The sequence below is a fragment of the Amblyraja radiata genome, chromosome 3 (genome assembly GCF_010909765.2).
Source record: "Amblyraja radiata isolate CabotCenter1 chromosome 3, sAmbRad1.1.pri, whole genome shotgun sequence".
NCBI lineage: Eukaryota > Metazoa > Chordata > Chondrichthyes > Rajiformes > Rajidae > Amblyraja > Amblyraja radiata.
Genome location: NC_045958.1, coordinates 116,434,216 through 116,461,333, shown reverse-complemented (window position 1 = coordinate 116,461,333; position 27,118 = coordinate 116,434,216). Strand labels below are relative to the sequence as shown.

At 43.8% G+C, this 27,118-nt stretch overlaps 1 protein-coding gene across 5 annotated transcripts in view; it reads left to right on the top strand.

Moving 5' to 3' along the window:
* arhgef28 (Rho guanine nucleotide exchange factor 28) overlaps positions 1-27,118 on the top strand; it is a 170,323-nt gene that overhangs the window by 44,526 nt on the left and 98,679 nt on the right. For all 5 annotated transcript variants that reach the window (XM_033018665.1, XM_033018662.1, XM_033018660.1 and 2 more), the window contains 9 exons: positions 6,552-6,609; positions 8,959-9,097; positions 9,200-9,321; positions 14,286-14,426; positions 15,480-15,730; positions 16,859-16,984; positions 17,075-17,192; positions 24,098-24,352; positions 26,407-26,483. In XM_033018665.1, coding sequence (XP_032874556.1) covers positions 6,552-6,609; positions 8,959-9,097; positions 9,200-9,321; positions 14,286-14,426; positions 15,480-15,730; positions 16,859-16,984; positions 17,075-17,192; positions 24,098-24,352; positions 26,407-26,483 — 1,287 coding nt within the window. The remainder of the gene's footprint in view (positions 1-6,551; positions 6,610-8,958; positions 9,098-9,199; positions 9,322-14,285; positions 14,427-15,479; positions 15,731-16,858; positions 16,985-17,074; positions 17,193-24,097; positions 24,353-26,406; positions 26,484-27,118) is intronic.

Sequence of the window (27,118 nt, the reverse complement as noted above, 5' to 3'; positions counted from 1 at the left end):
CGTGCCTGCTTTCTCCCCATATCCTTGATTCCGCTAGCCCCTAGAGCTCTATCTAACTCTCTCTTAAATCCATATAATGATTTGGCCTCCACTGCCCTCTGTGGCAGGGAATTCCACAAATTCACAACTCTCTGGGTGAAAACGTTTTTTCTCTTCTCAGTCTTAAATGGCCTCCCCTTTATTCTAAGACTGTGGCCGCTGGTTCTGGACTCGCCCTACATTGGGAACATTTTTCCTGCATGTAGCTTGTCTAGTACTTTTATAATTTTATATGTTTCTGTAAGATTCCCCCTCATCCTTCTAAACTCCAGTGAATACAAGCCTAGTCTTTTCAATCTTTCCTCATATGACAGTCCCGCCATCCCAGGGATCAATCTCGTGAACCTACGCTGCACTGCCTCAATCACAAGGATGTCCTTCCTCAAATTAGGAGACCAAAACTGTACGCAATACTCCAGATGTGGTCTTACCAGAGCACTATACAACTGCAGAAGAACCTCTTTACTCCTATACTGAAATCCTCTTGTTATGAAGGCCAACATTCCATTAGCTTTCTTCACTGCCTGCTGTACCTACACGCCAACTTTCAGTGACCGGTGTACAAGGACACCCAGGTCTCGCTGTACCTCCCCCTTACCTAACCTAACCCCATTGAGAGAATAATCTGCCCCCTTGTTTTTGGCACCAAAGTGGATAACCTCACATTTATCTATATTATACTGCATCTGCCACGCATCTGCCCACTCACTCAATCTGTCCAGGTCACCCTGCAACCTCCTAACATCCTCTTCACAGTTCACACTGCCACCCAGCTTTGTGTCATCCGCAAACTTGCTGGTGTTGCTCCTAATTCCCTCTTCCAAATCATTAATATATATGGTAAACAGTTGCGGCCCCAACACCGAGCCTTGCGGCACTCCACTCGCCACTGCCTGCCATTCTGAAAAGGACCCGTTCACTCCTACTCTTTGCTTCCTGTCTGGCAACCAATTTTCTATCCACGTCAACACCCTACCCCCAATACCATGTGCTCTAATTTTAGTCACCAGTCTCCCATGCGGGACCTAATCAAAGGCTTTCTGAAAGTCTAGATACACTACATCCACTGGCACCCCTTCATCCATTTTACTTGTCGCATCCTCAAAAAATTCCAGAAGATTAGTCAAGCATGATTTCCCTTTCATAAATCCATGCTGACTCGGACTAATCCTTTTACTGCTATCCAAATGCCCCATTATTACCTCTTTAATAATTGACTCCAGCATCTTTCCCACCACCGGTCAGGCTAACTGGTCTGTAATTCCCCATTTTCTCTCTTGCTCCTTTCTTGAAAAGTGGGATAACATTAGCTATCCTCCAATCCACAGCAACTGAATCTATTGAGCATTGGAAAATGGTCCACTATTTCTTGAGCCAGCTCCCTGAGGACCCTGGGATGCAGACCATCAGGCCCAGGGGATTTATCATCCTTCAGTCCCATTAGCCTACCCAATACTATTTCTCGCCTAATGAAAATTTATTTCAGTTCCTCGACCCCCTTAGATCCTCTGTCCTCCCATACTTCTGGGAGGTTGTTTGTGTCTTCCTTAGTGAAGACAGATCCGAAGTATCTGTTCAACTCTTCTGCCACTTCCTTGTTCCCCATAATAATTTCACCCGTGTTTGCCTTCAAGGGAACCACATTTGACTTTGCTATTATTTTTTCCTTAACATATCTAAAGAAGCTTTTACTGTCCTTCTTTACATTCCTGGCCAGCTTCCCCTCGTACTTCATCTTTTCAGCCCATATTGCCTGTTTTGTTTCCTTCTGTTGTCCTATAAAAGTTTCCCAATACTCTGGCTTCCGGCTACTCTTTGCTGTGTTATACATCTTTTCTTTTAGTTTTATTCTATCCCTAACTTCTCTTGTCAGCCACGGTTGCCTCCTACTCCCCTTAGAATCTTTCTTTCTTTTTGGAATGAAATGATCCTGCGTCTTCCAGATTATGCCCAGAAATTCCTGCCATTGCTGTTCCACTGTCATTCCTGCTAGGATCCCTTTCCAGTCTACCTTGGCCAGCTCCCCTCTCATGCCTTCATAGTCCCCTTTGTTGAACTGCATCACTGACACTTCCGATTTAACCTTCTCCTTCTCAAATTGCAGATTAAAACTAATCATATTATGATCACTACCTCCGAGCGGTTCCTTTACCTCGAGTTTACCTCTTATTAAATCTGGTTCATTGGACAACACTAAATCCAGAATTGCCTTTTCTCTGGTCGGCTCCATTACAAGCTGCTCTAAGAATCCATCTCGGAGGCACTCTACAAACTCTCTTTCCAGGAGTCCTGAACCAACCTGATTTTCCCAGTCTACCTGCATATTGAAATCCCCCATCACCACAGTGGCATTACCTTTGTTACATGCAGGTTTTAACTCCTGCTGCAACTTACACCCTACATCCGGGCTACTATTTGGGGGTCTGTAGATAACACCAATTAGTGTCTTCTTGCCTTTGCAATTCCTCAACTCAATCCACAGTGACTACCTCGTCAGTCCCTATGTCTTCCCTCGCAAGGGACTGAATTCCATCCCTCACCAGCTGAGCTACCCCCCCCCCCCCCCCTCCTCTGCCCGCCTGCCTGTCCTTTCTATAGGATGTATAACCCTGAATATTAAGTTCCCAGGCCCGATCCTCCTGCAGCCACGTCTCGGTAATCCCCACAATGTCATATCAACTAACTGAGCCTCAAGCTCATCTACTTTACTTCTTATACTTCACGCATTCATATACAATACTTTGAATTCCTTACGCATCTCACCATTCACATCGATCCCTATTACACTTGGCCATACTCTCCTATCCCTTTGTGAGCTTTCTTTCCCGTTAATTCTGCGGTCATTAACTATCCCTTTACTCCCTTTCCCTTTAACTCCGTCCTTGACTATCCCATTTGACCCCCCACCCCCCTTATTTAGTTTAAAACCACCTGTGTCGCAGTGGCAAACCTGCCTGCCAGAATGCCGGTCCTCCACCTGTTAAGGTGCAATCCGTCCCTTTTGTACAGTTCCCTCTTACTCCAAAACAGATCCCAGTGATCTAAGAACAGATCCCAGTGGTCTAAGAACAGTTCCCAGTGGTCTAAGTACTTTCCACCTCCACTATATCTATGCTGACCTGGTGGTTTATCCAGATCATATGTACATTGTCCTCACGATCCGAGGGGTCACCACTGACCAGAACCTTAACTGTAGAAGTCATAAATTTCAATGCAAAAGATAGACACAAAGTGCTGGAGTAAGACAGCATCTCTGGAGGAAAAGGATGGGTGATGTTTCAGGTCAATGCAAGTCGGAGAGTAGGTTTGCTGCTGTGATTGAGTTTTTCCCAGCGACCCAAAATCTCCTTCAATACACATATCCGTGGATGATGAGATAATCATAACTTGCCTGGAGGGTAATAGATCCAGCCTCATGTAACAATTTCAACATTGTTCACGGCAAAGTGGCATCAAATGAGGTCTAATCGATTGATAAGCTCTCCACAATCATAACAAGTTACTATATGCCATGACTGCAGTGTACACCACTTACAATATGCAGTGCAGTCACACACGTAGACCCTCTTGTGACCTCAACTGCTGTGAAGGACAAAAACATGGGAGCACCAGCACCAGTGGTTTTACCTCTAAATCACAAACAATCATTTGAAATATACTGCTGAGCCTTTTAACCTTTGTTGAAGTGTAAAAGTAATGAAATGCAAATGTGAAAACTTAAAGATGATCTTTAAAATTCTGCATAGGTTGCACTGGGGTACTTGGGCTGAAATGTCTGTGAAATGGGATAGCCTAAAATTACAAAAATGTACTTTATTTAGTGTCATATAGTCATCCAGCACAGAAAAAACCCTTCGGCCCAACTTGTTCAACAAAGATACCCCCACCATACCTAGTCCCATCTGCCTGTGTGTGGCCCAAGACACAAAATGGTGGAGTAACTCAGCGGGACAGGCAGTATCTCTGGAGAGAAGGAGTGGGTGATGCTTTGGGTTGCGACCCTTCTTCAGACTGAAAGTCACGGGAAAGGGAAACGAGAGATGTAGAGAGATATAGAACAATGAATGAAAGATGAGGAAAAAAGTAACAATGATAAAGGGGACAGGTCATTGATAGCTGTAGCTAGTTGTGCCTTGGGTGGAGGAGGACTGGAGAGAGAGGGAATGCTGGGGTTCTTGAAGTTAGAGAAATCAATATTCATACCCCTAGGTTGTAAGCTGCTCAAGTAAAATATGAGTTGCTGTTCCTCCACTTTGCATTTAGCCTCACTCTAACAATAGAGGAGGTCTAGGACAGAAATGTCACTGTGGGAATGGAAAGGGGAATTAAACTGTGTAGCAACTGGGTGATCAGGTAGTTCCAGGGTGAAGATGTTCAGCAAAACGATCACCCGGTCTACGTTTTGTCTCACCGATGTATGATAGTCCACATCTTGAACAACAGATACAGTAGATGAGTTGGAGGAGGTGCAAGTGAACCTCTGCCTAACCTGAAAGGACTGTCAGGGTCCCTGGACAGAGTCGTGGGAGGAGGTACAGGGACAGGTGTTGCATCTCCTGCGGTTGCTGGGGAAGGTACCTGGGGAGGAGGTGGTTTGGGTGGGAAGGGATGAGTTAACCGGGGAGTTGCGGAGGGAACGGTCTCTGCAGAAGGTGGAGTTGGGAAGATGTGACTAGAGGTGGGGTCCCGTTGGAGGTGATGAAAATGGCAGAGGATTATGTTTTGTATGCGATGGCTGATGGTGTGAAAGGTAAGGACTGGGGGAATATGTCCCTTTTGCGACTATGGGGAGGGGGAGCAAGGGTGGAGCTCGAAGGGAACCGAAGAGGCATTTGTGAGGGCCTCCTGTATGATGGAAGAGGGGAACCCCTATTCCCTAAAGAATGAGGACATCTCGGATGTCCTGCCATGGTAAACGTCACCTTGGGCGCAGATGCGGCGCAGACGCGGCGCAGACGGAGGAATTGGGAGTAGGGGATAGAGCCTTTGGAGGAAGCAGGGTGGGAAGAAGTGTAGTCGAGATAGTTGTGGGAGTCAGTGTGATAAACGTCAGTCGATAGTCTATCTCCTGTGATGGAGACGGTGAGATCAAGAAAGGGGATGGGGATGGAGATGGTCCAAGTGAATTTGAGTGTAGGATGGAAGGCGGTGGTGAGGTTAACGAGTTCTGCATTTATGCAGGAGATAGCACCGAGCCCGGAGCCCCTATTCTGCTTTCCGAGCCTCCACTCCATCATCTTTACTACAGATGTTCAGTCATTCGACACCTCCATCCCCCACCATGAAGGCCTTAAAGTCCATATTTCTTCCTCAACCCTCAGCGTCCTGTATGGTATGGCTGCCCAGCCTGCAGCTGTCCGTTTTTTCACTCTTTTAAAAAAAAATTAAAAGTTTTAGTGTTTTGTTTTTTGTAGTTCTATTCTTTTTTATGTGGGGGTGGGGGTGGGGGGTGGGAGGGGGGAAGGAGGAAACTACTTTTCAGGGTCCCTACCTGGTCGGAGAGGCGGCTTTTCTCCGGGCAGCATCTTCAACCTGTCCTCGCGGACTACCAGCGGGCCTGGAGCAGCGTTTCCTGAGGGGACCGCCCAGAACCTCGGCTTCGGCGGCGGCGCAGCGCTGGAGCGCTATCGCGGAGCGGGCGATGCCTTGCCCGGGTCGCCTCGCTGGAGCTCCGGAATGCTGGGCCTGCCGATAAACATCGCGGAGCTGCGGGTCTGCGGAGCGGCCAGCCGCGGGCGGCGGCGCTGACTTTAACATCGGGAGCCTGGGATCTCTCGCCGAGATCGCCAGTGGTGGGGCTCCGATATGGAGGCGGCCGTTCCAGGTGTCCCATGCCGCTGAGAGGGTTCTCCCGACGCTGGAGCACCATCACCCGGCGAGAACGGCCTGGAACATCGGGCCTCAGTGGAGGCCTCAATAGGCCCGATTATGGGTAGACATGAGATGGGGACTGGACTCTGTGCCTTCCCTCATAATGGGAACCATTGTGGGGGGATGTTTTTTATGTTTAAATATCTTTATTATTGTTAAGTCTGTATTCTTTTTTTATGTGCTGCATTGGCAACAAGCATTTCACTACACCTATGGTGTATGACCAATAAAGAACTTTTGAACCTTTGAACTCCTTCTCGGCCCATTTCATTCCTATCCATTTGATTAAATCAAAATCATGAAACGGCCCTAAAATGATACAAAAGGAATTGGAAGAGTCTGACCCAGTACCCAAGGATCTGTTTTCCCAGTTTAGATGCTGATGTTTCGCACGATGAGCTTTGTTGCTTGACTTCTTGGGGAGTCCAGTGATGGGGCAGACTGGAAGATGCAGCATTGTCTGTTAGGCAGTAAGGATCAGGATTCGGAATTTGCCTGTGTGTGTGTGTGTGTGTGTGGGGACTCATGGGCCTGGTGTCATTAAAATGGGTAAATGCCCAGCAGTTATGCAGATGGCTCCATCTGTCAGCACTACTGTGCTACCTTATTTTATTCTCTCCTTGTAATTTATGTTTCAACAGAAACCTCAAGACAAATATCACATAGTTTCCAAAGGCAAAGCAGCCCATTGTATGCATTGTAAGTATGAAATAGATCCATCAATGGTGTGAAATTAAATCTACCCATCAAAATCGCATTCTCTGACATTTTCCTTGGCCATTGTCTTGTGCTAATCAGTTAGGCTGGAATAAAACAGCCACAGAAAACCATAACATTCAATCCCCACCACCGCTTCAATCTTTCCTGTTTTTCACATTGTTTTCCATTCATGACAGAAGCTGCACATTTTGAGGAGAGAATATTCGTGCTTGGTGTATATCGCTGTCGAGGACTGTTGACAATGTAGATTGAAAATTAATGGCAGTGGTAATTGGGTGATAGGGCTAATTTTCTTTGTCTGTGTGAACAAGAGTTTCAACAGATGAGCTACAATCAGGATCAGAAATGCAGATGTAGGGACCTGTAATGCTGGCTTCTTGCTCTATCTGTTTTCTCCACAGGTATGCTGATCTGAAGTATCCTTCTCCACAGGTATGCTGGTCTGAAGTATGCTGGCTCAGACAAGCATTGTGATGTATATAGGCTTGTGATTCAGACATCTAGGTCATGTGTACTATGTTACTGTGTGTTTCAGATTCAACCACTGTCTGGGTAAAAAAATCCTTCCCACACCTCCACTAAATCTCATAACCCTTCCCGCAAACCTGTACTCTCTAGTTTTAGTCACCTCTTACCATCTACCATATTTATCCCTCATATAACTATGTACACCTCAAGCAAGTTCCCCTTGGCCTTCTCTGCTCCGAGAAAAACAAACCTAACACTATGTAGCCTCTCATCATGAATGCATGGTCCCCCAAGGCAACATCTTGTTTAATCTGTAGGAAGGAACTGCAGATGTTGGTTTAAACCGAAGATAAACACAAAAAGCTGCAGTAACTCAGCGGGTCAGACAGCATCTCTGAGAAAAGGAATAGATGACGTTTCTTCAATCTGAAGAAAGTCTCGACCTGAAACGTCACCTATTTCTTTACCTCAGAAATGCTGTCAGACCCGCTGAGTTACTCCAGCTTTTTATGCCTATTTTGTTTAATCTCCTCTTCACACTCCCCAGTGCAATGACATTCTTCCTGTAATGTGGTGACCAGAACTACAGGCAGTACTTTAGCTGTGGCCAGGCCACAGTTTGATAAAGTTGTACCATCACCTCTCTGTTCTTATATTCTGTTCACCGGTATTGAGTGCAAGTATCCCTTATGCCTTTGTGTTTAAGAATTTCAAAGTAGGCATACCTTGAGGAGATTTCGCAGTGGAGTAGACAAAATGTTTACGAATTTTGCTCCATAGATGCTGCTGCACCCGCTGAGTTTCTCCAGCATTTCTGTGTACCTATCCCTTATGCCTTCTTCAGCACTTTAACTATCTGTACTATCATCTAGAGGGATCCATGGACTTGTACATTATGTGACCCTCTGTCTCTCTATATTTTTTAATTGTTTTACTCGCAACGAGGTGAAAGCTAGGATGCTTTTTACATATGTTATATGAAAATAAAGATGATCTGGAAACATTGCCAAAAGTATGGCTGCGTAGATATCACAAGAGAAGATAAAAGCAGTTGACTTAGAGGAACAACAGGACATCAACATTCGTAGAACACAAAGTATTGGAGTAACTGGTTTCCAAAGATGCTGCCTGACCTGCTGAGTTACTCCAGCACTTTGTGTTCAATGCAAGATTCCAGCACCTGCTGCCCCCAGTGTCTACGGCCATCAACATTCAATGTTTTCTAAATGAGTCCATTCACAACATTGCTTTAGGTGGACAATAGTAAGAGAGATCTGTTAACAGCTGGAATCCTCCACGGTTCTTCCTGTATCTTATTGAAACATATAAGATTATTAAGGGTTTGGACATGCTAGAGGCAGGAAACATGTTCCTGATGTTGGGGGAGTCCAGAACCAGGGGTCATAGTTTAAGGATAAGGGGTAGGCCATTTAGAACAGAGTTGAGGAAAAACGTTTTCACCCAGAGAATTGTGAATCTGTGGCATCCACTGCCTCGGAAGGCAGTAGAGGCCAGTTCTCTGGATGCTTTCAAGAGAGAGTTGGATGGAGCTCTTAAAGATAGTGGAGTTAAGGGATATGGGGAGAAGGGGGTACTGATTGTGGATGATCAGCCATGATCACAGTGAATGGCGGTGCTGGCTCGAAGGGCCCAATGGCCTACTCCTGCACCTATTGTCTATTGAAGATTACACAGGTACTCAAATGTTATTCTTCTACAGATTTACAGTCAATTACAGATATTGTATCAGACTGTCCATGGTCTCAAATTAGTCAATTATGTTGTTTGCTAGGGCTGTAGTTATGTTAACTGCCTGACTTGCTCAGTGTTAAACTATTAAATTATTTGTTGTTTCAATAGCTAATTCACTTAAGGATGCTTCGTCACTATCACTGAACACATCATTCTCTTTACCTATTGGAATCTCTGCTCTCAAACGAGAAGCCTCGCTACAACATCAGCCACTGTCAAAAAGTGCTTCAAGTATCAGTGTAGACAGGTAAACACAATTTTTGTAAAGAGTGTATCTCCGGCGAACATGAAGTCGAGTTTCTAAATCATTCTACTTCTCTGGAACAATTGTCTCTTTTTGTTCTTGTAGGAGACTTGGCGAGTCGATGGAGACGGAAGCGGATGGCTATATTTCCAGGAACAGATCACAGTCTGAGGAATTGTTTCAAACAATGGGCTCGTCTCCTTCAACAGAATCACTATCACTAGACGGTGAGCACCTGTGAAAGGCTGCATGTGAAAGGGATAAACTAAAGGGCCTGTCCCACTTGGCTGTCAATTGCGCGCCATTTACGCGTGTGGGTAGCGCGGGACGGGCGCATGGAGTGGCGTGGTGGAGTGTGGAGTTGCGTGCGGTATCGCGCAGCGCTCCAGGATTTCGTTCTGGACGAAATCTTCGCGCGCCACTGGCCTGTTGCGTAAATGACGGGCAAGTGGGACACCCTGGCACGGCGCAACGTCTCACCTCCAACAGCAGCAGAAGCAGGCAAGTGATCGCCGAGCTTGGCCTGGGGCTCACGGCCGTTGCAGATCCGGATCCGCCCCCACTCCTACTCCCAGAGCAGGGCCAAGATAATTGGAGATAGACACAAAATGCTGGAGTAACTCAGCGGGACCGTCAGCATCTCTGGAGAGAAGCAATGGTGACGTTTTGGGTCGCGACCTTTCTTCAGACTGAAGAAGAGTCTCGACCCGAAACATCGTCCATTCCTTCTCTCCAGAGATGCTGCAGGTCCCGCTGAGTCACTCCAGCATTTTGTGGCTATCTTCAAATGACGTTGCGCGCTCTAGACTGCTGTGCGGACGCATGATGACGTGCGCGACTTTCGCTCGTCAGTCACTACCGGCCTGTCGCGTAAATGACGGCCAAGTGGGACAGGCCTTTAACTTGTTTCAGGTTGCAGAAAAAATGGGATGAGGGATGGAGAGGAAAAGGGAAATAGAGAGTGATATTTGCTCCCAACTCCCCTCCCCCCCCTCCCAACCATTAAAACCCTGATCAGAGGATCTCCACAAGTGCGGACGACAGATGGCACAATGGGCTAAGTGTTCGGCTGGCAACCAGAAGGTACCTGGTTCGAATCCCGCTTGGAGTACATACTGTCGTTGTGTCCTTGGGCAAGACACTTCACCCACCTTTGCCTGTGTGTGTGAATGTAATTATGTGAAGCACTTTGGGGTCAATGCAAGTTGACTAAAAATGTGCTATATAAATAAAGAAATTTAATTTAAGTTATCCTAACTGCAAATGTAACCATTTTTATTTCACAGTGCAGTGATATGGCTTCACTGGCCGATGCATCTCAGACTCAGCAAAAGGCAGTTAGTCATTACTTTACGGCTGAAAGAATAATGTATCGATGAATAATTTTCATTCATTAAACTCTTGCCTGGTGACCATTGATAATATGGGCAATGGTGTTTTCAGGGACAGGTGTGCTTGGAAGTTGAGAAATCCATACTTGAGGGAGGGCTGAAGCAGCATGATTTGATTCATGGAAGTTCAGTTATTCATCAATCTTGCTTTGTCACTTAGATAACCCTGACATTGTCACTTCCACAGTCTCCTATGATGCATTCCTGATGGTGTTCTTCCTCTTGTGTACGTTTTTATCCCAAGTCATTTATACGTCATGTTTTTTTTTATATTTGTATTTGTGCATCATGCCAAACTGTGCAATGTCTTTAGCTACTCTGGATTTAGCATCATTCCAACTCACCCGGTGAGATCATATAGCTCATTCTGAGGGCACATTCTGTTTGTGTCCAGATGTCACTCTTGTGTCCTCTAATCACAGCCTTGTGCTGGATGACTCTCATCTACGGAAGAGCAGAAGGCTGTCAATGATATCTGGAAGCTGAATGTAAAACTGGTAAACTCCAAGAATAAAGAACTAAAAAAAGGATTGCGGAGGTTGGAGATCTGTGAAGTCAGTCTTTAATTCACCCGATGCACTGGTAGGAAGCGAACAGGGTGAACATTAAGAAGTTCTTTATCTTCAAAAATATCCAGACCGGAAGGAAATATGGACCAACTTCTGGAAATAATCTGATACTTCAGTGGTCTCTGGATTTGATGTTGAGGTGGAACTCCCAAGACCGTCCATCAGAAGATGGCTTTAAGATTGAAAGGCTGCATGCACCAAGCTTCCCAGAATATCTTGTCGCTTAGAGTCGACAGATGGCAGCGAGTGGCAGAGTTTTGACTAATTATTAATTCTGTACAAGCTGAATTGTACTTGGTTTTGTTGAACTTGATTGACCAAGGTGCGTTAGAAGTATAGAGGGGTAAGCATTTGCTTGATAGGTTGCCAGAAACATTTGAGGAGAGGCATAATCACCCCCTTCCTGCAAATGAGTGAGAAGGATGAGAACAAAACTTGGTAACCCATCTCACCGCTTGTTGAGGATTACAAGATCCTGGTCAAAATCATGATCAAAGTTTATTGTTGAGCTGGTAATTCATCCAGATCAGACCTGCACTGTAGCTGCAACAAGATCCCTGATAACCTTACATCATTCAAGGATGTGATCAGCTATATGCGGAACATATACGCAGAGAGCTCCTCTAGGAAGGAGATGAGGAGGAACTTCTTTCATCAGAAGGTGGTGAATCTGAGGAATTCATTGCTACAGAAGATGTGCGGAGGCCAAGTCAGTGGATATTTTTAAGGCAGAGATAGATAGATTCTTGATTAGTACGGGTGTCAGGGGATATGGGGGGAAGGCAGGAGAATGGGGTTGGGAGGGAAAGAGAGATCAGTCATGATTGAATGGCAGAGTAGACTTGATGGCCTAATTCTGCTCCTATCACTTATGAGCAGGAGCTGGACACCTTTAGTTTTATAGATTTGTTTAGTTTATTATCACGTGTACTGAGCTACTAGCTTCCTCGTTGGAGACCCTTGGAATTTCTTTAATCATCCTTAACTACAGCTTGATGATGGCAAAAAAACTTATAACTAAATTTTGGAAAAATGCATCAACCCCAACGCTTAAAATGTGGATCACAAGCATGTCTGAGATGCTACATCTTGAAGATATGAGACTCGTCTTAGCAGGAAAATCAGAGCAATTTTTAGCAATATGGTCTCCTTTTATTGATTCATTACAAGTATAGTATGGTGCAACACAACTCTGGAACTAAACCGATTCACGAACTGGGTGATGGGTGTGGTGAGAAATGAAGCAGGCATATCAATACATAAGGGTCTTTTTTGTTATTAACCATATAACCATATAACAATTACAGCACGGAAACAGGCCATCTCGGCCCTACAAGTCCGTGCCGAACAACTTTTTTCCCTTGGTCCACAATTGAAAGAGTTATTATTTTTGGTTTTTGTCTTCTTACTCTTCTATAGGCTTTTACTCGTTCACTCCTGAACTGCACTATCTGCTAGTCTAGGGGTTTACACATCGCTGTTTCTTTCACTCTCTCTCTTTCTTGCTCTTTCTCTCTTGTTAAATTTAAAATAGAGGATGTACATTAAATGTATTTTGACATATGCCACGGTCTATACTGCCTCTAATTTAAAAAAAGGAATTTCTTTAATCAGATTTGCTGGACTCTATCTTGCACTAAACATTATTCCCTTTATCATGCATCTGTAAACTGTGGTGGCTCAATTGTAATCATGTGTTGTCTTTCCACTGACTAGTTAGCATGCTTTTCACCTCGGTACACGTGACAGTAAACTAAACTAAACTAAATTAAACTTTTGCATTGAACCATTTGAAAATGCTATTTCTTTCAATTGTGGACCAAGTACATTGGTCATGAGTTCAACATATGATGAAACAAGTGAGGCGAGGAAAAAATAGAAAATTCTGGAAACAATCAGCAAGAAAGGCTCTTCCTGCGGAAACAGAAACAGAGGTCGTGGAAGTGTTAAAGAGAGAAAAACTAATTTGTTTTAGGTTGCAGAAAAAATGGGATGAGGGATGGAGAGGAAAAGGGAAATGGGAGCAAATATCACTCTATAACTCCCCCCCCCCCCCCCCCCCCCCCCATTAAATCCCTGATCGGAGGATCTCCACATTTTAGCCTAATGCCGATCTTGGGATTATTTTGCTGCAAATGTTCCTTTTGTCCTATCCCTTCCTCTTCCTACCTTATTTGCAGCTTAAAACCAACTTTCTTCTCTTTCCTCGGAATCAAAAACAAAATGCTGGTGCTGAAAATCAAATATTATATGCCAAACCTAATCTAACCTTGAAAGGGTCCTCAACTTGAAACAATAACTCTGGTTCTCTTCCCAAAGATGCACCTGATATGCTAAGTTTTCCAGCATTTTCTGTTCATATTACAGATTTCCAGCATCTACAGTTTTCTTGATTATTGTATAAAAGAGAGTTAGCTGAATGTTTACTTATCTTGGAACAAAATATGCTAATATCAGTGACTAAATCTTTTTATAAAGAAGCACTATTAACTCACTGCAGGTCAAACATCATCAGAAAGAGTGGAACCTTCATGGGATCTTGTCAAATGTATTTTGGCAACCAAGCTGCAAAGTATAGTTCTCCGACCAGTCTCACTGTCCCCCTTATTAAATTTTATCACTGTATGCTTCGATGTCACCATCTTCTAGCTGACAATGATCTTTTCTACATTCTCCTCGATCTACATCCCCTTTGATGTCTCCTTTTCACGCCTTACACCTCATTATCTCTGTGTCTCCCTTCCCTGACTCTCAGTCTGAAGAAGGGTCTCGACCCGAAACGTCACCCATGCCTTCTCTCCAGAGATGCTGCCTGACCCGCTGAGTTCCTCCAGCATTTGATGTCTACAGTTTTAAAACCAAATTGTTTCAATGAAATGATACGATATTATACCATAGACCTTTATTTATCCCTGGAGGGAAGTTGATCTGCCAACAGTCAAAAAACACAAAATACATGAAACATGAGATGTGAAATAAAGATTTCTATCTTCAAGCAGTTATTTTCAAAGAAGTTCGTCATTCTGGGATCATTTTGGGAAGGAAGTCAGTGATAATTTATGCATCTCCCAAACAATTTTTGAGTATTTAAATCCTTGGACGGAAATGGGTGGGAAAAGGCTTGTAACTGATTTCTCCATTGGCTGCAATGGTTTAAGATTTATCCATGTGAAATTATCTTACAGGGAAAAGTTATTTGTCAGACACTGATTTTAGTCTTCATTTTACCAGATAATATGGTCCCTCCAATGCGTGAAGACCTTGAGTTTGATGCACAGGAGTTTACTGCTGAGTCTTGGAGCCTTGCAGTTGATCAAGCATTTAGTAGTAAACAGCAGAAGGATCTCATAAAGAGACAGGATGTGATCTATGGTGAGTAAGCTGATTTTGCAATGTAGTTGCTTGTAGACCAATCAATTTATCAAAGTTGGTTAACTTTCTGTTGTTTCTTCCCAATTCGAAACAGTAATGGATACTACTTGGGGTTTTCAGAGTTTTATTAAAGATTATAAAATTGATCAAAACAATTTTCCCCTCGTTATTCAAATTAAGAATTCTTGAGTTACTCCACTTCAGGTCCGAAGAAATAACCAGGAATAGTTATTCGGTCTATGGGCATAATATCATTGTAATAGTTCTTTCATTATTGCATCCAATGATATTCTGCAACAAAAGCATCATTATTGCAAATATTATTCATTTGGCATATTAATCTGGCATGTTTCCAATGAGTCTTGCAAACTTCTGCTGATGGACCATAGAAAGCATACCGTTCAGTTGCATCGCAGCTCGGTTTGGGAACAGCTCTGCCCAAGACTGCAAGAAATTGCAGGGTGTTGAGAATGCAGTCCGGTCCATCACACAGTCCACACTCCCCACAATTGACTCCATCTGCCTCAGAAAAGCATAATCAAAGACTTGTCCCACCCTGGTCATGCTTTCTTCACCCTGCTCCCATCGAGCAAAAGGTGCAGACACTTGAAAGCATGCACCACCAGACTCAGGAACAGCTTCTACCACTGTGTTATCATATTTCTGAATGGTATGATAAGCTAGCTTATTGTCCAATATATCTTTAGTTCAGTTTAGGGATACAGCAGGGAAACAGGCCCTCGGGCCACCAAGTCCGCACCTACCAGTAATCCCCGCACATTAATGCTATCCGACACACACTAGGTTTCCTCCCCCAAGCCAATTAGTCGACAAACCTTTGGCGTGTGGGAGGAAACCTAAGATCTCAGAAAAAACCTATGCGGGTCCTGGGGAGAACATACAAGGCAGCAACTCTACCACTGCGCCACCGTGTCGCCCCATAATGCAATGCATTTTAATGGCGACCTGACCTAAAGGTATGCGCAAGCATTTACTGTATGTTGTAATTGAGTCCTCAGACTTGAACATTAAGTATTTCTTCTTTATTTCCAGAGCTGATGCAGACAGAGGTGCACCACGTTCAGACCCTGGAGATAATGTCAGAGATTTATAGGAAGGGCATGAAGGAGGAGCTGCAGTTAGATCATAACACCATCGATAAAATATTTCCCTCTTTGGACGAGCTCTTAGAAATTCACAAACACTTTTTCTTCTGCTTGAAAGAGAGACGCCGGGAGTCTTTCGAGGAAGATAGTGAAAAGAATTTTTTCATTAATAAGATTGGTGATATCCTTTTACAGCAGGTAAGGCTAGAATAAGTGACGCAGCAATGGTCACAGAATGTCTCTTGGAACGTGGTAGATGTGGAGGGATGTCATGATTTGAAGACCTCGTTTCTGTTGCAGAAAAAAAGCTATAAGTTTTAGTTCCAACTAGTCTGCGAAACTAGAGAAGTGAACAATTAATGTGGTGCAGGTTACATAACCCTCCCAGAACAGTTGGACAATAATCTTTTTCAATATAGTTTTGGTTTAGTTTATTTTAGAGTTACAATGCAGAAACAGGCCCTAGGGCCCACCGAGTCCACGCCGACCAGTAATCCCTGCACACTAGCGCTATCCTACACATTAGGGGCAATCTATATATTTTTCCGAAGCCAATTACCCTAAAAACCTGTACGTCTTTGGAGTGTGGGAGGAAACCGGAGCACCCTGGGAAAACGCATGCAGTCACATGGAGAACGTACAGACTCTGTACAGACAGCACCCGATGTCAGGATCAAACCCGGGTCTCTGACGCTGTAAGGCAGCAACTATGCTGCTGCATCACTGTACTGCCAAAAAAGGCTGCTATAACAAAGCAGAGCCCAAAAGTTAGAGTACATATTGGATCCTGATGGCATCTGGCGTTAAAGCTTAAAACGTAGTTCAGATTTAAAATCAGGGCCCATTATTTTAGTTTAGGTCCTGTAAATTCAGGTTGGGGCAGTTTCCTGTGTCAGTACGCAAAAATGAATTGGTTGTAAATTAATTGTAAAGGTTTAAAATGAACGGCATTCGAACTTAATGATTACGACTCAAGTAAATAAGAATTAAAAATTGGTGATTTTGTATGCAGTAGGTTTGGGATATCTATTGTCTTAAGGTTCTCATTGGGTTTATTGTGTCTTTGAGGAATCATTCCATCAAAGGCTCTTTAACTGTTTATTTCCCCTTAACTCGCTTGATAGTGACAACATTCAAAATAAGTCATTCTGTGTAAAATGCACTTTTTTCCTGATACATGTGAGGAGACTTTTTGCAGAATATAATGTAAGTTAATCGTCTTTGCATTAATATCTGTGGTAAGTAACATATCTTGATGGTTTGGAAATGTGTTTCGTTTTAATATCTTAGACGAAACACCAACTTATTGAGCGCCTTCATGCTTAGTTTACAGATGAAAATGCGAGTAAGTTGAAGCACACATACGGAGAATTTTGCAGTCATCACAATGAGGCAGTCAGTTTCTTTAAAGAACTGCAACAACAAAATAAAAAATTTCAGAACTTTATCAGGGTAGGTATTTGTTTATTGATTTTCTCTCCAGATGAAATATTGTGAAAACCAGATTTTTCATCACATCTTGCGTTTCTTTTTCATTTTTAGCAACAGAGCAACAACCTGCAAGTCCGACGCCTGGGTGTGCCTGAATGTATACTATTGGTTACCCAACGGATCACCAAGTACCCAGTCCTACTTGAACGATTACTGCAATACACAGAAGGTAAATTCTGAGCTGATTGCTCGATGCTGTTTCATGAATGTGTAGGTCCCTATGTTACCTCAGTATTTGTGTCTTTATAAGAGTTATAATAAGTGTGATTATAAGTGTTGTTCAGAAGTTGAGAAAGGTGTTATTATTGCAATTTTTTTAAATTTTATTAAGAAGATTAATAATGGAATTTTAGAATAAATTATGTTAAATTACCTGTTAAGTCACCATATAATCCTGCTCACATTTGATGCAAGTGACCAATTCAGGTGGCGTCCATCAGGTGGCGCCGTGAGTGGCAGCGTCGCCAGCAGCATGTCTGCGTTTTTGACTTTTTTTGGGTTTTTAGTATGTCCAAATGTATGTTTTAGTTTGGGGGGGGGCGAATAGGGGGAAACCATTTACGGTCATTTACCTCGACGGACATGCGGCTTTTCTCTTTGTCGCATCTTCATCCCCCTAACAACTTGGATTGGTGCGGCCTTTCTCGGAGACCAGGCCAGAGCTTCAGCAGCAGGCGCGGCGGGACTTTAACATTGCAGAAAGGGGCGATCCCTTGCCGGGGATTGCCAGAAGAAGTGCCCCGACTGCCGGCCTGCCGGACTATACCATCGTGAAGCCACAGGCTCCGGTAAGAAAGTGGCCGATTCGGGAACTCCAAGCCACGGAGTGTGTTCCGTCCGTCTCGGCGCCAGAGTTTCGAGCATCCCGACGAGAGGGCTTGTATATAGCGGCAACTATGGAGGGTTCATGGCCCCGACCACGGGTGAACAAGGAGGAAGATTGACTGATTGTTATTGCCTTCCATCACAGTGAAGTATGTTGATTCCACTGTGGTGGATGTTTATGTTCAATTTTATTGTGTATTGTGTTCTTTTTGATTGTATGGCTGCATGCTAACTCAAATATCACTGTACCTTAATTGGTGCGTGTGACAAGAAATGTGAACTTGAACTTGAACTTGAAATGACATTTCGCAGAAATGTAGATAGCTTGAAAGCCATAATAGTAGCAGCTCTTTGAGCTTCTGAATCAAAAGATGACTGTGGCTGATTTTGGCATTGTGCAAGATCAAATCATAAGTCCTAATTATTATTTTCATTGACACTCCACATCATGAGGAAGTAATGACATTACATTGGGAATCACCTGAATGGCTTTTTTACCTCAGCAGCATTGGTGATTCCCAGCGATGGTTGGTGCTTTATGCAAGTGCCTTCTCTTCTGTGTTTGTGCTCAATGAGCTTTGTGTCACCCCCACCCCTCAGCAGCCCCATACATGCCAACACACTTGTCAGCTGGTGCTCAAGTCCCATGGATGAAAATTAGTGGCTAGATCGGACTATTTTGAGTGTTGTCCTTGAAGCTCAGAAATCTACCTTGCACAATATTTGGCCCATTTGAAAGAACGAGGGCTCAAAAAATAGCGTTTTCATTAGACGAGCTGGTAAAGTGGGTGTCGGCATAATTTCCGAGTTGAGGGGGAGCAGTGATGAGAAGAGGAGGAGGCTTGACATGGAAAATGTTCACCCTCTATCTTATTGTTGTTTTTATGGTTTTAGGTCTCTGGATTCAATCGACAATAGGTGCAGGAATATGCCAGGCTCTAGAAATAGTGGACGCATTGCTGATCATTTTCCAATGTTCTATAGATTTAGGATCAGTTCCTGTGGATTGGAGGGTAGCTAATGTTATCCCACTTAAGAAAGGTGGGAGAGAGAAAACAGGGAATTATAGACCAGTTAGCCCGACATCGGTGGTGGGGAAGATGCTGGAGTCAATTATAAAAGATGAAATAGCAGTACATTTAGATATCAGTAACAGGATCGGTCCGAGTCAGCATGGATTTATGAAGGGGAAATCATGCTTGATTAATCTTCTGGAATTATTTGAGGATGTAACTAGGAAAATGAACAAGACAAGCCAGTGGATGTAGTGTCCCACATAGGAGATTAGTGGGCAAAATTAGAGCTCATAGTATTGGGGGTAGGGTACTGACATGGATTGAAAATTGGTTGGCAGACAGGAAGCAAAGAGTAGGGATTAACGGGTCCCTTTCAGAATGGCAGGCAGTGACTAGTGGGGTACCGCAAGGCTGGGTGCCGGGACCGCAGCTATTTGCAATATACATTAATGATTTAGATGACGGGATTAAAAGTAACATTAGCAAATTTGCAGATGACACAAAGCTGCGTGCTAGTGTGAACTGTGAGGAGGATGCTGTGAGGATGCATAGTGACTTGGACAGGTTGGGTGAGTGGGCAGATGCATGGCAGATGCAGTTTAATGTGAATAAATGTGAGGTTATCCAGTTTTGTAGCAAAAACAGGAAGGCAGATTATTATCTGAATGGTGTCAAGTTGGGAAAATGGAGAAGTACAATGAGATCTGGAGGTCCTTGTTCATCAGTCACTGAAAGTAAGCATGCAGGTAGAGCAGGCAGTGAAGAAAGCGAATGGCATGTTGACCTTCATAACAAGAGGAGTTGAGTATAGGATCAAAGAGGTCCTTCTGCAGTTGTACAGGGCCCGCGTGAGATCACACCTGGAGTATTGTGTGCAGTTTTGGTCTCCAAATTTAAGGAAGGACATTTTTACTATTGAGGGAGTGCAGTGTAGGTTCACATGGTTAATTCCTGGGATGACAGGACTGTCATATGTTGATAGAATGGAGCGGCTGGGCTGCATACTCTGGAATTTGGAAGGATGAGAGGAAATCTTATTGAAATATATGATTATTAAGGGTTTAGACACGCTAGAGGCAGGAAACATGTTCCCGATGTTGGGGAGTCCAGAACCAGGGGCCACAGTTTAAGAATAAGCGGTAAGCCATTTAGAACGGAGATGAGGAAAAACATTTTCACACAGAGGGTTGTGAATCTGTGGAATTCTCTGCCTCAGAAGGCAGTGGAGGCCAATTCTCTGTATACTTTCTAGAGAGAGTTAGATAGAGTTCTTAAAGATAGCGGAGTCAGGGGATATGACGAGAAGGCAGGAACGGGGTACTGATTGTGGATGATCAGCCATGATATTGAATGGTGGTGCTGGTTACTCCTGCTCCTATTGTCTATTGTCTCCCAAGAGGGTGTACCTGTTTTCATTAGTTACAGCCACCGGGCTCTCCTGCACTCCACGTTTACTCCCCCTTCTCACAATCAACCACCTTCGCTCTTCCTGTATCCATGGTGTGACAACCTCACTGAAGGTCGTGTCCAAAAAACTCTTGTTTACCCGGATGGCCCTGAGGACACCCAGTTGCTTCTCCAGTTCCCCAACATGTTCATTCAGGAGCGGCACATGGACACAATATCTGCAGGTGTAGTTTCCAGAAGCACCAAAGCGTCCCTGACTTCCCACATCCTGCAGGAAACACACTGCAGCAACTTGCCTGCCATTTCTTCAGAGGGCAAAAATCACAAATCACAAATTTTGATTCATGGCGAGCACAGTCTCCTCATTGAGAAAGGCCATGTGTGTCCCACCAGTTAACCTCTACAGCTTGCAGTGATGCATTACCCGGAGAGAGAGGGAGAGAGGCAGTGAATGTCACACAAGGTTTTTGGGTGATGTAACTGCCATGGATAGGTCGCTGGCGGTATGTACAAATCAAATGGCTTGCAGCAGTTTTTAATTTGAGTGAAGTGGGCCAGGGAAACCCGACTGTTGCTGCTTTTCATCAGCTGAGTGCACTTCTGTGGTGCACTGAGGCTATTGTTGCAGATGCTGGGAAGTAGCATTCAAAGGCATATAGTTGCCAGAGACCCAGATTTAAACCTGACGTGCATAGTATGTACGTTCTCCCCATGACCAGAATGGGTTTTCTCCGAGAAGCTCCGGTTTCCTCCCGCACACCAAAGACGTACAGGTTTGTAGGTTAATTGGCTTGGTAAAATTATGAATCTTCCCTAGTGTGTGTCGAATAGTGTTGGTGTGTGGGGACCCGTTGGTCGGCATGAACTCGGTGAGCCGAAGTACCTGTTTCCACGCAGTATCTCTAAACTAAACTAAAACTCAACTAAACTATGAATCCAGGTTCTTGAATATTGACTGCTGACATTGCTTACTAACTATATCCATTATCTTTCTAGCATGAAGCAGCTGGTGTCTGTGATGGGTCACATTGTTCCTTCTTGCAATTTCCTTCATGAAGGCATTGGAAAATCTTGAAGCCATCTTTCATATTGTGCCATTTCCTTTAGAGTCATAAAGTCATACAGCGTGGAAACAGGGCCTTTGGCCCAACTTGCCCACACTGACCAACATGTCCCATCTACACTAGTCCCACCTGCCTGCGTTTGGCCCATATCCCTCCAGATCTGTCCTATCCTTGTACCTGTCTAATTGTTTCTTAAACATTGCAATAGTCCCAGCCTCAACCAGATTCTCTGGCACCTTTATCCATACACCCACCACCCTTTGTGTGAAAAAGTGACCCCTCGGATTCCTATTAAACCTTTCTCCCCTTCACCTTAAAACTAGGTCCTCTTGTTCTCGTCTCCCCTACTCTGGGCAATAGATTGTGTGCATCTACCCGATCTATTGCTCTCATGATTTTATACACCTCTCCCTATAGCTCAGACCCACCCTCGAGTCCTAGCAACCTTCCTCATAAATCTTCTCTGTACCCTTTACAACATCTTTCCTATTACATGGTGTCCAGAATCGAAGACAATATTTTCAGGCCTCCCATGTCTACAAGGAAGTTTGAGAACAATTGCCAACATCTGTTGCAGCTCATAAAGAACTGCAGGGTTTTTTTTAAAGTGTGCTCGTGTTTTGCTGGCAAGGTCAGCATTTATTCCTCGGCCCTAATGGGCCTTGAGTAGGTGGTAAACAATAAGCAGAAGTAAGCAGCAGCTGCTTGCTTTAATGTTTCCTTTAAAAGCATTAAGTGGTTCTCGTGACATTGACTTTCCTGCTGAGCTGTGCAACATTGAGGTGGCTGAATAATACACTACTCCGTCAATTAGTAAGCAGCAGTAAATTAACGTACAGTTTCCAGCTGAGGGAACTAGCATGGTTTATTCCAAATGTGTAGGTCGCAACTGCAGATGCTGGTTGAAACCAAAGATAGACACAAAAAACTTGAGGAACTCTAGGTCCGGCAGCATCTCTGGAGAGAAAGAATGTGTAGATGGGACATGTTGGCCAGTGTGGGCAAGCCGAGACGAAGAAGGGCCTCGACCCGAAACATCTATTCCTTTTCTTCAGAGATGCTGCCTGACCCGCTGAGTTACTCCAGCTTTTTGTGTCTATCTATGGTTTATTCCAATATGCAGTGATCGTCTTTTGGGGAGCTACCCTTACACGTCTTAGTCCTGTTGAACCAAACATTGAGAGTGAATAGAATCTGTATTCATTTAAAAATATATAAATTCTAGGGTAGATTGTTGCAGGCATGTTTGGAAAAACAACAAGATTTCAAAGTACATGGTGTACCGATCTGACGCAAAATGCATTCCTGTGTGTTTCTCTTGCCTGGTTAGCATTCAAGCTGTAAGATGCACTGATCTTGCCAGTCTACATCACAGGGTTGATGCAGAGCACTGGCAAAGATAAAGATGCAGGATTGATAATGCAGAGCCTATGGCTTTAGATCCTTTAAAATTGTTCTGGGAACAGCTTGTGGCCACCTCCTCATGGTGTGTGGGACTTGTGTAGAAGAATATTGTGTAAATTTAGCCGAATCTGAAAGATCAATATCTCCAATTTGGCCTTTTCCAGATGGCTGTCAGTGAAAATGCAGCACATTTACCTCAGTCCTGGCACAAGCATAAGGCTTGGCCAAATTTAAATGGCAGGATTAATGTTCCACAGAATGGAGGTTTACCACATTTGACAGCTGCTCGATGGTCCTGAAGTGATTGAGAGCCTGTGGCAAACATAATTGGCCTTAATATCTGGTAACAGGAGCCAGATGTAAGCTGCCAGAATTTCTAAGCCCACATTTGTGATGCTGTTTAAAGCCTGCGAAGGCACCGATGCTGATTCAGTCACCATACAAATTGGATAATTCAAGTTTTGTGAAGAACTCGTGAATGAAATAAATTGTAGAGTCTAGCTTGGGACACAATGAGCCGATGGTCTATTTAGTTCCATACATTGGAGACACTGGTGACTACAAATGCTAGAATCTTGAGAAAAACACAAAGTGCTGGAGGAACTCGGCAGGTCAGGCAGCATCTGAGGTGGGAATGAACAGGCTACGGTTTGGGTCCAGACCTATCTTCAGACTGATGGTACTTAGTTTGAGGAAGGGTCTGACCGACCTGAAATATTATCTGTCCATGTCCCTCCACAGATGCTGCCTGATCCGCTAAGTTCATTCAGCACTTTTTGATTTGGTACCGTAATTCTTTGATGAAGTAATGAATATGGTGTTCTCTACAAAAGAAAACTACCCAAACGTGGCTCGTGTCCCCACGAACTATGCGATGCATGTACTGCTGTAGGACAATGTCAGGATCCATTTCTAACGAATGCCACTAGTGATATATTGAAAAATGCCACTGGAAATGTGTTGTCGGGAGCCAAACATGATCAATATTTGTGTATGGCAATAGATTAGTACAGTTTCATAGGGCTTCATCCCTTTACATGTGTCATAACCAACATGGAGGTCAAGACACTTTCAATGCTGATGATGTTAAACAAGCTGACCCGTTTATGCATGCCCTTTAGAATTTATACTCCGTAAAGGGGTATACTCGAAGGGCCAAATGGCCTCCTCCTGCACCTCTTTTCTATGTAAAATGTTTCATCCATGACTTTTAGGTGTAATATCCTGTAAAGTCAAAAGGCATGAGTCAGTATGTAAAACTCAGGCATTTGTTCCCCTCCAGCTCATCAAGGAATTTTACATAAAGGAATATGCCTGACTAATAACAGACTGAAATGTTGTTGTATTGTTATTCCCAGAGGGGACGGAGGAGAATGAGGATGTGACCAGATCTCTTGCCATGATAAAGGACATCATAGTGTCAGTGGATACGAATGTTAACAAATATGAGAAGGTCCAAAAACTGCAGGACATCTTAAACAAGTTTGAAAACAAAACGTATGCCAAGTTGAAGAATGGCCGTGCGTTTAGAAAGCAAGACCTGAGCGGCCGAGACAGGGAACTGCAGCACGAGGGATCAATGTACTGGAAAACAGCCACAGGACGATTGAAAGGTAAAGTAGCAGCGACTCACAGCTCGTAAATTGTGTTTTCATCATTTAAATTAAGACTATTATGCACAAATATGTGGAGTTATAAATCATTTATTTAACCATATAACCATATAACAAGTACAGCACGGAAACAGGCCATCTCGGCCCTACAATTCCGTGCCGAACACTTATTTTCCCCTAGTCCCATCTACCTGCACTCAACCATAACCCTCCATTCCTTTCCCGTCCATATACCTATCCAATTTATTTTTAAATGATAAAATCGAACCTGCCTCCACCACTTCCACTGGAAGCTCATTCCACACAGCTACCACTCTCTGAGTAAAGAAGTTCCCCCTCATGTTACCCCTAAACTTCTGTCCCTTAATTCTGAAGTCATGTCCTCTTGTTTGAATCTTCCCTACTCTCAATGGGAAAAGCTTATCCACGTCAACTCTGTCTATCCCTCTCATCATTTTAAAGACCTCTATCAAGTCCCCCCTTAACCTTCTGCGCTCCAAAGAATAAAGACCTAACTTATTCAACCTTTCTCTGTAACTTAGTTGCTGAAACCCAGGCAGCATTCTAGTAAATCTCCTCTGTACTCTCTCTATTTTGTTGACATCCTTCCTATAATTGGGTGACCAAATTTACCGGTAGTTTAGTTCAATTTAGTTTAGTTTATTGCCACTAATACCGAGGTACAGTGAAAAGCTTTTGTTGCGTGCAATCTAGTCAGTGGAAAGACAATACATAATTACAATCGAGCCATTCGCAGTGTAGAGATTTAAAAGAGTGGAGCGATTATAATGCGTTATTGCAGATCCACATCTATGACTAGCACACAAAGAGTCGACTGGGTTGGGCGCCATCTTAGATCTTGGATACCATGCAGTTAATAACGATCAACATCAGTTTTGGTCGACATGTCTCAGACCACGTCTGTGGTATTCTATCCACCAATAGACCAATATTCCAATAGACAATAGGTGCAGGAGTAGGCCATTCGAGCCAGCACCACCATTCACTGTGATCATGGCTGATCATTCGCAATCAGTACCCTGTTCCTGCCTTCTCACCATATCTCCTGACTCCGCTATCTTTAAGAGCTCTACATAACTCTCTTTTGAAAGCATCCAGAGAATTGGCCTCCACTGCCTTCTGAGGCAGAGAATTCCACAGATTCACAAAACTCTCTGGGTGAAATTTTTTTTCCTCATCTCTGTTCTAAATGGTTACCCCTTATTCTTAAATTGTGGCCCCTGGTTCTGGACTCCCCCAACATCGGGAACATGTTTCTTGCCTCTAGCGTGTCCAACCCCCCTTAATAATCTTATATGTTTCAATAAGATCACCTCTCATCCTTCTAAATTCCAGAGTATACAAGCCCAGCCGCTCCATTCTATCAACATGTGACAGTCCCGCCATCCCGGGAATTAACCTTGCGAACCTACGCTGCACTTCCTCAATAGCAAGAATGTCCTTTCTCAAATTTGGAGACCAAAACTACACACAATATTCTAAGTGTGATCTCACTAGGACCCTGTACGACTGCAGAAGGACCTCTTTGCTCCTATACTCAACTCCTCTTGTTATGAAGGCCAATATGCCATTAGCTTTCTTCACTGCCTGCTGTATCTGCATGCTTACTTTCAGTGACTGATGAACAACTACCCCTAGATCTCGCTGTACTTCCCCTTTTCCCAACTTGACACGATTCAGATAATAATCTGCCTTCCTGTTTTTGCCACCAAAGTGGATAACCTCACATTTATCCACATTAAACTGCATCTGCCATGCATCTGCCCACTCACCCAACCTATCCAAGTCACCCTCCTACAAACTTGGTTGGCAATCCATCTTGCAAAGACCCTTTGTGTATCCGACCCTATACACCACACATGATTCTGCTTTCTGAGGTAGTTGCTTGCAACCAATTTTCACTAACGATGAAAGACCTGAGGATCATTTCACACACAAGCTGCTTAATATCAGCAAAGAGAGCGAGATTATTGCATAAATAATGAGAGATGGCAAAGCATCCATGTTTTAAGTGATGTCACTTTGTTTTGCAGATATCACTGCTCTGCTCCTGACAGATGTGCTGATTTTCCTGCAGGACAAAGACCAAAAGTATACTTTTGCCGCTGTGGTAAGTTCACCTTGGTTTATCTTGACCAATACAAGATTGTTTTACCATTGGAGATTGGAAAGAGCGGCAGAATATCTATCTTTCCTTTTTATGCAGTTCAGTGCTTAAATGTTCCTTCTGGGCATAATGTCATTGTAAAATATAACATGCTTAGGAAGTTTAGCATGCCCCCAACAACCTTCACAGATGCACCTCAGAAAGCCTTTTATCGGGACGTATCACAGCGTGGTTTGGGAACAGCTCCATCCAAGACCACAAGATATTGCAGAGAATTGTTGACTCAGCCCAGACCAACACACAAACCAACCTCCCTTCCATTGGCTTCACGCTACCTCAGCAAGGGTGCCAGCATAATCAAAAACGAGCCTCACTCCTCTCTCTTCTCCCCTCTCCCATCAGGCAAGAGGTACAGAAGTGTGAAAGCACACAGGGACAGTTTCTTCCCAGCTGTCATCAGGCACTGAACCATCCTCTCAACAACTAAAGACTGGTCCTGAGCTACTATTCATCCCATTGGAAACCCTCAGACTACCTTTAATTGGACTTTATCCTGCATTATACATCATTCCCTTTATCCTGTATCAGTACACTGTAGGCTGCTCAATTGTAATCATGTATAGTCTTTCCTTCTGACT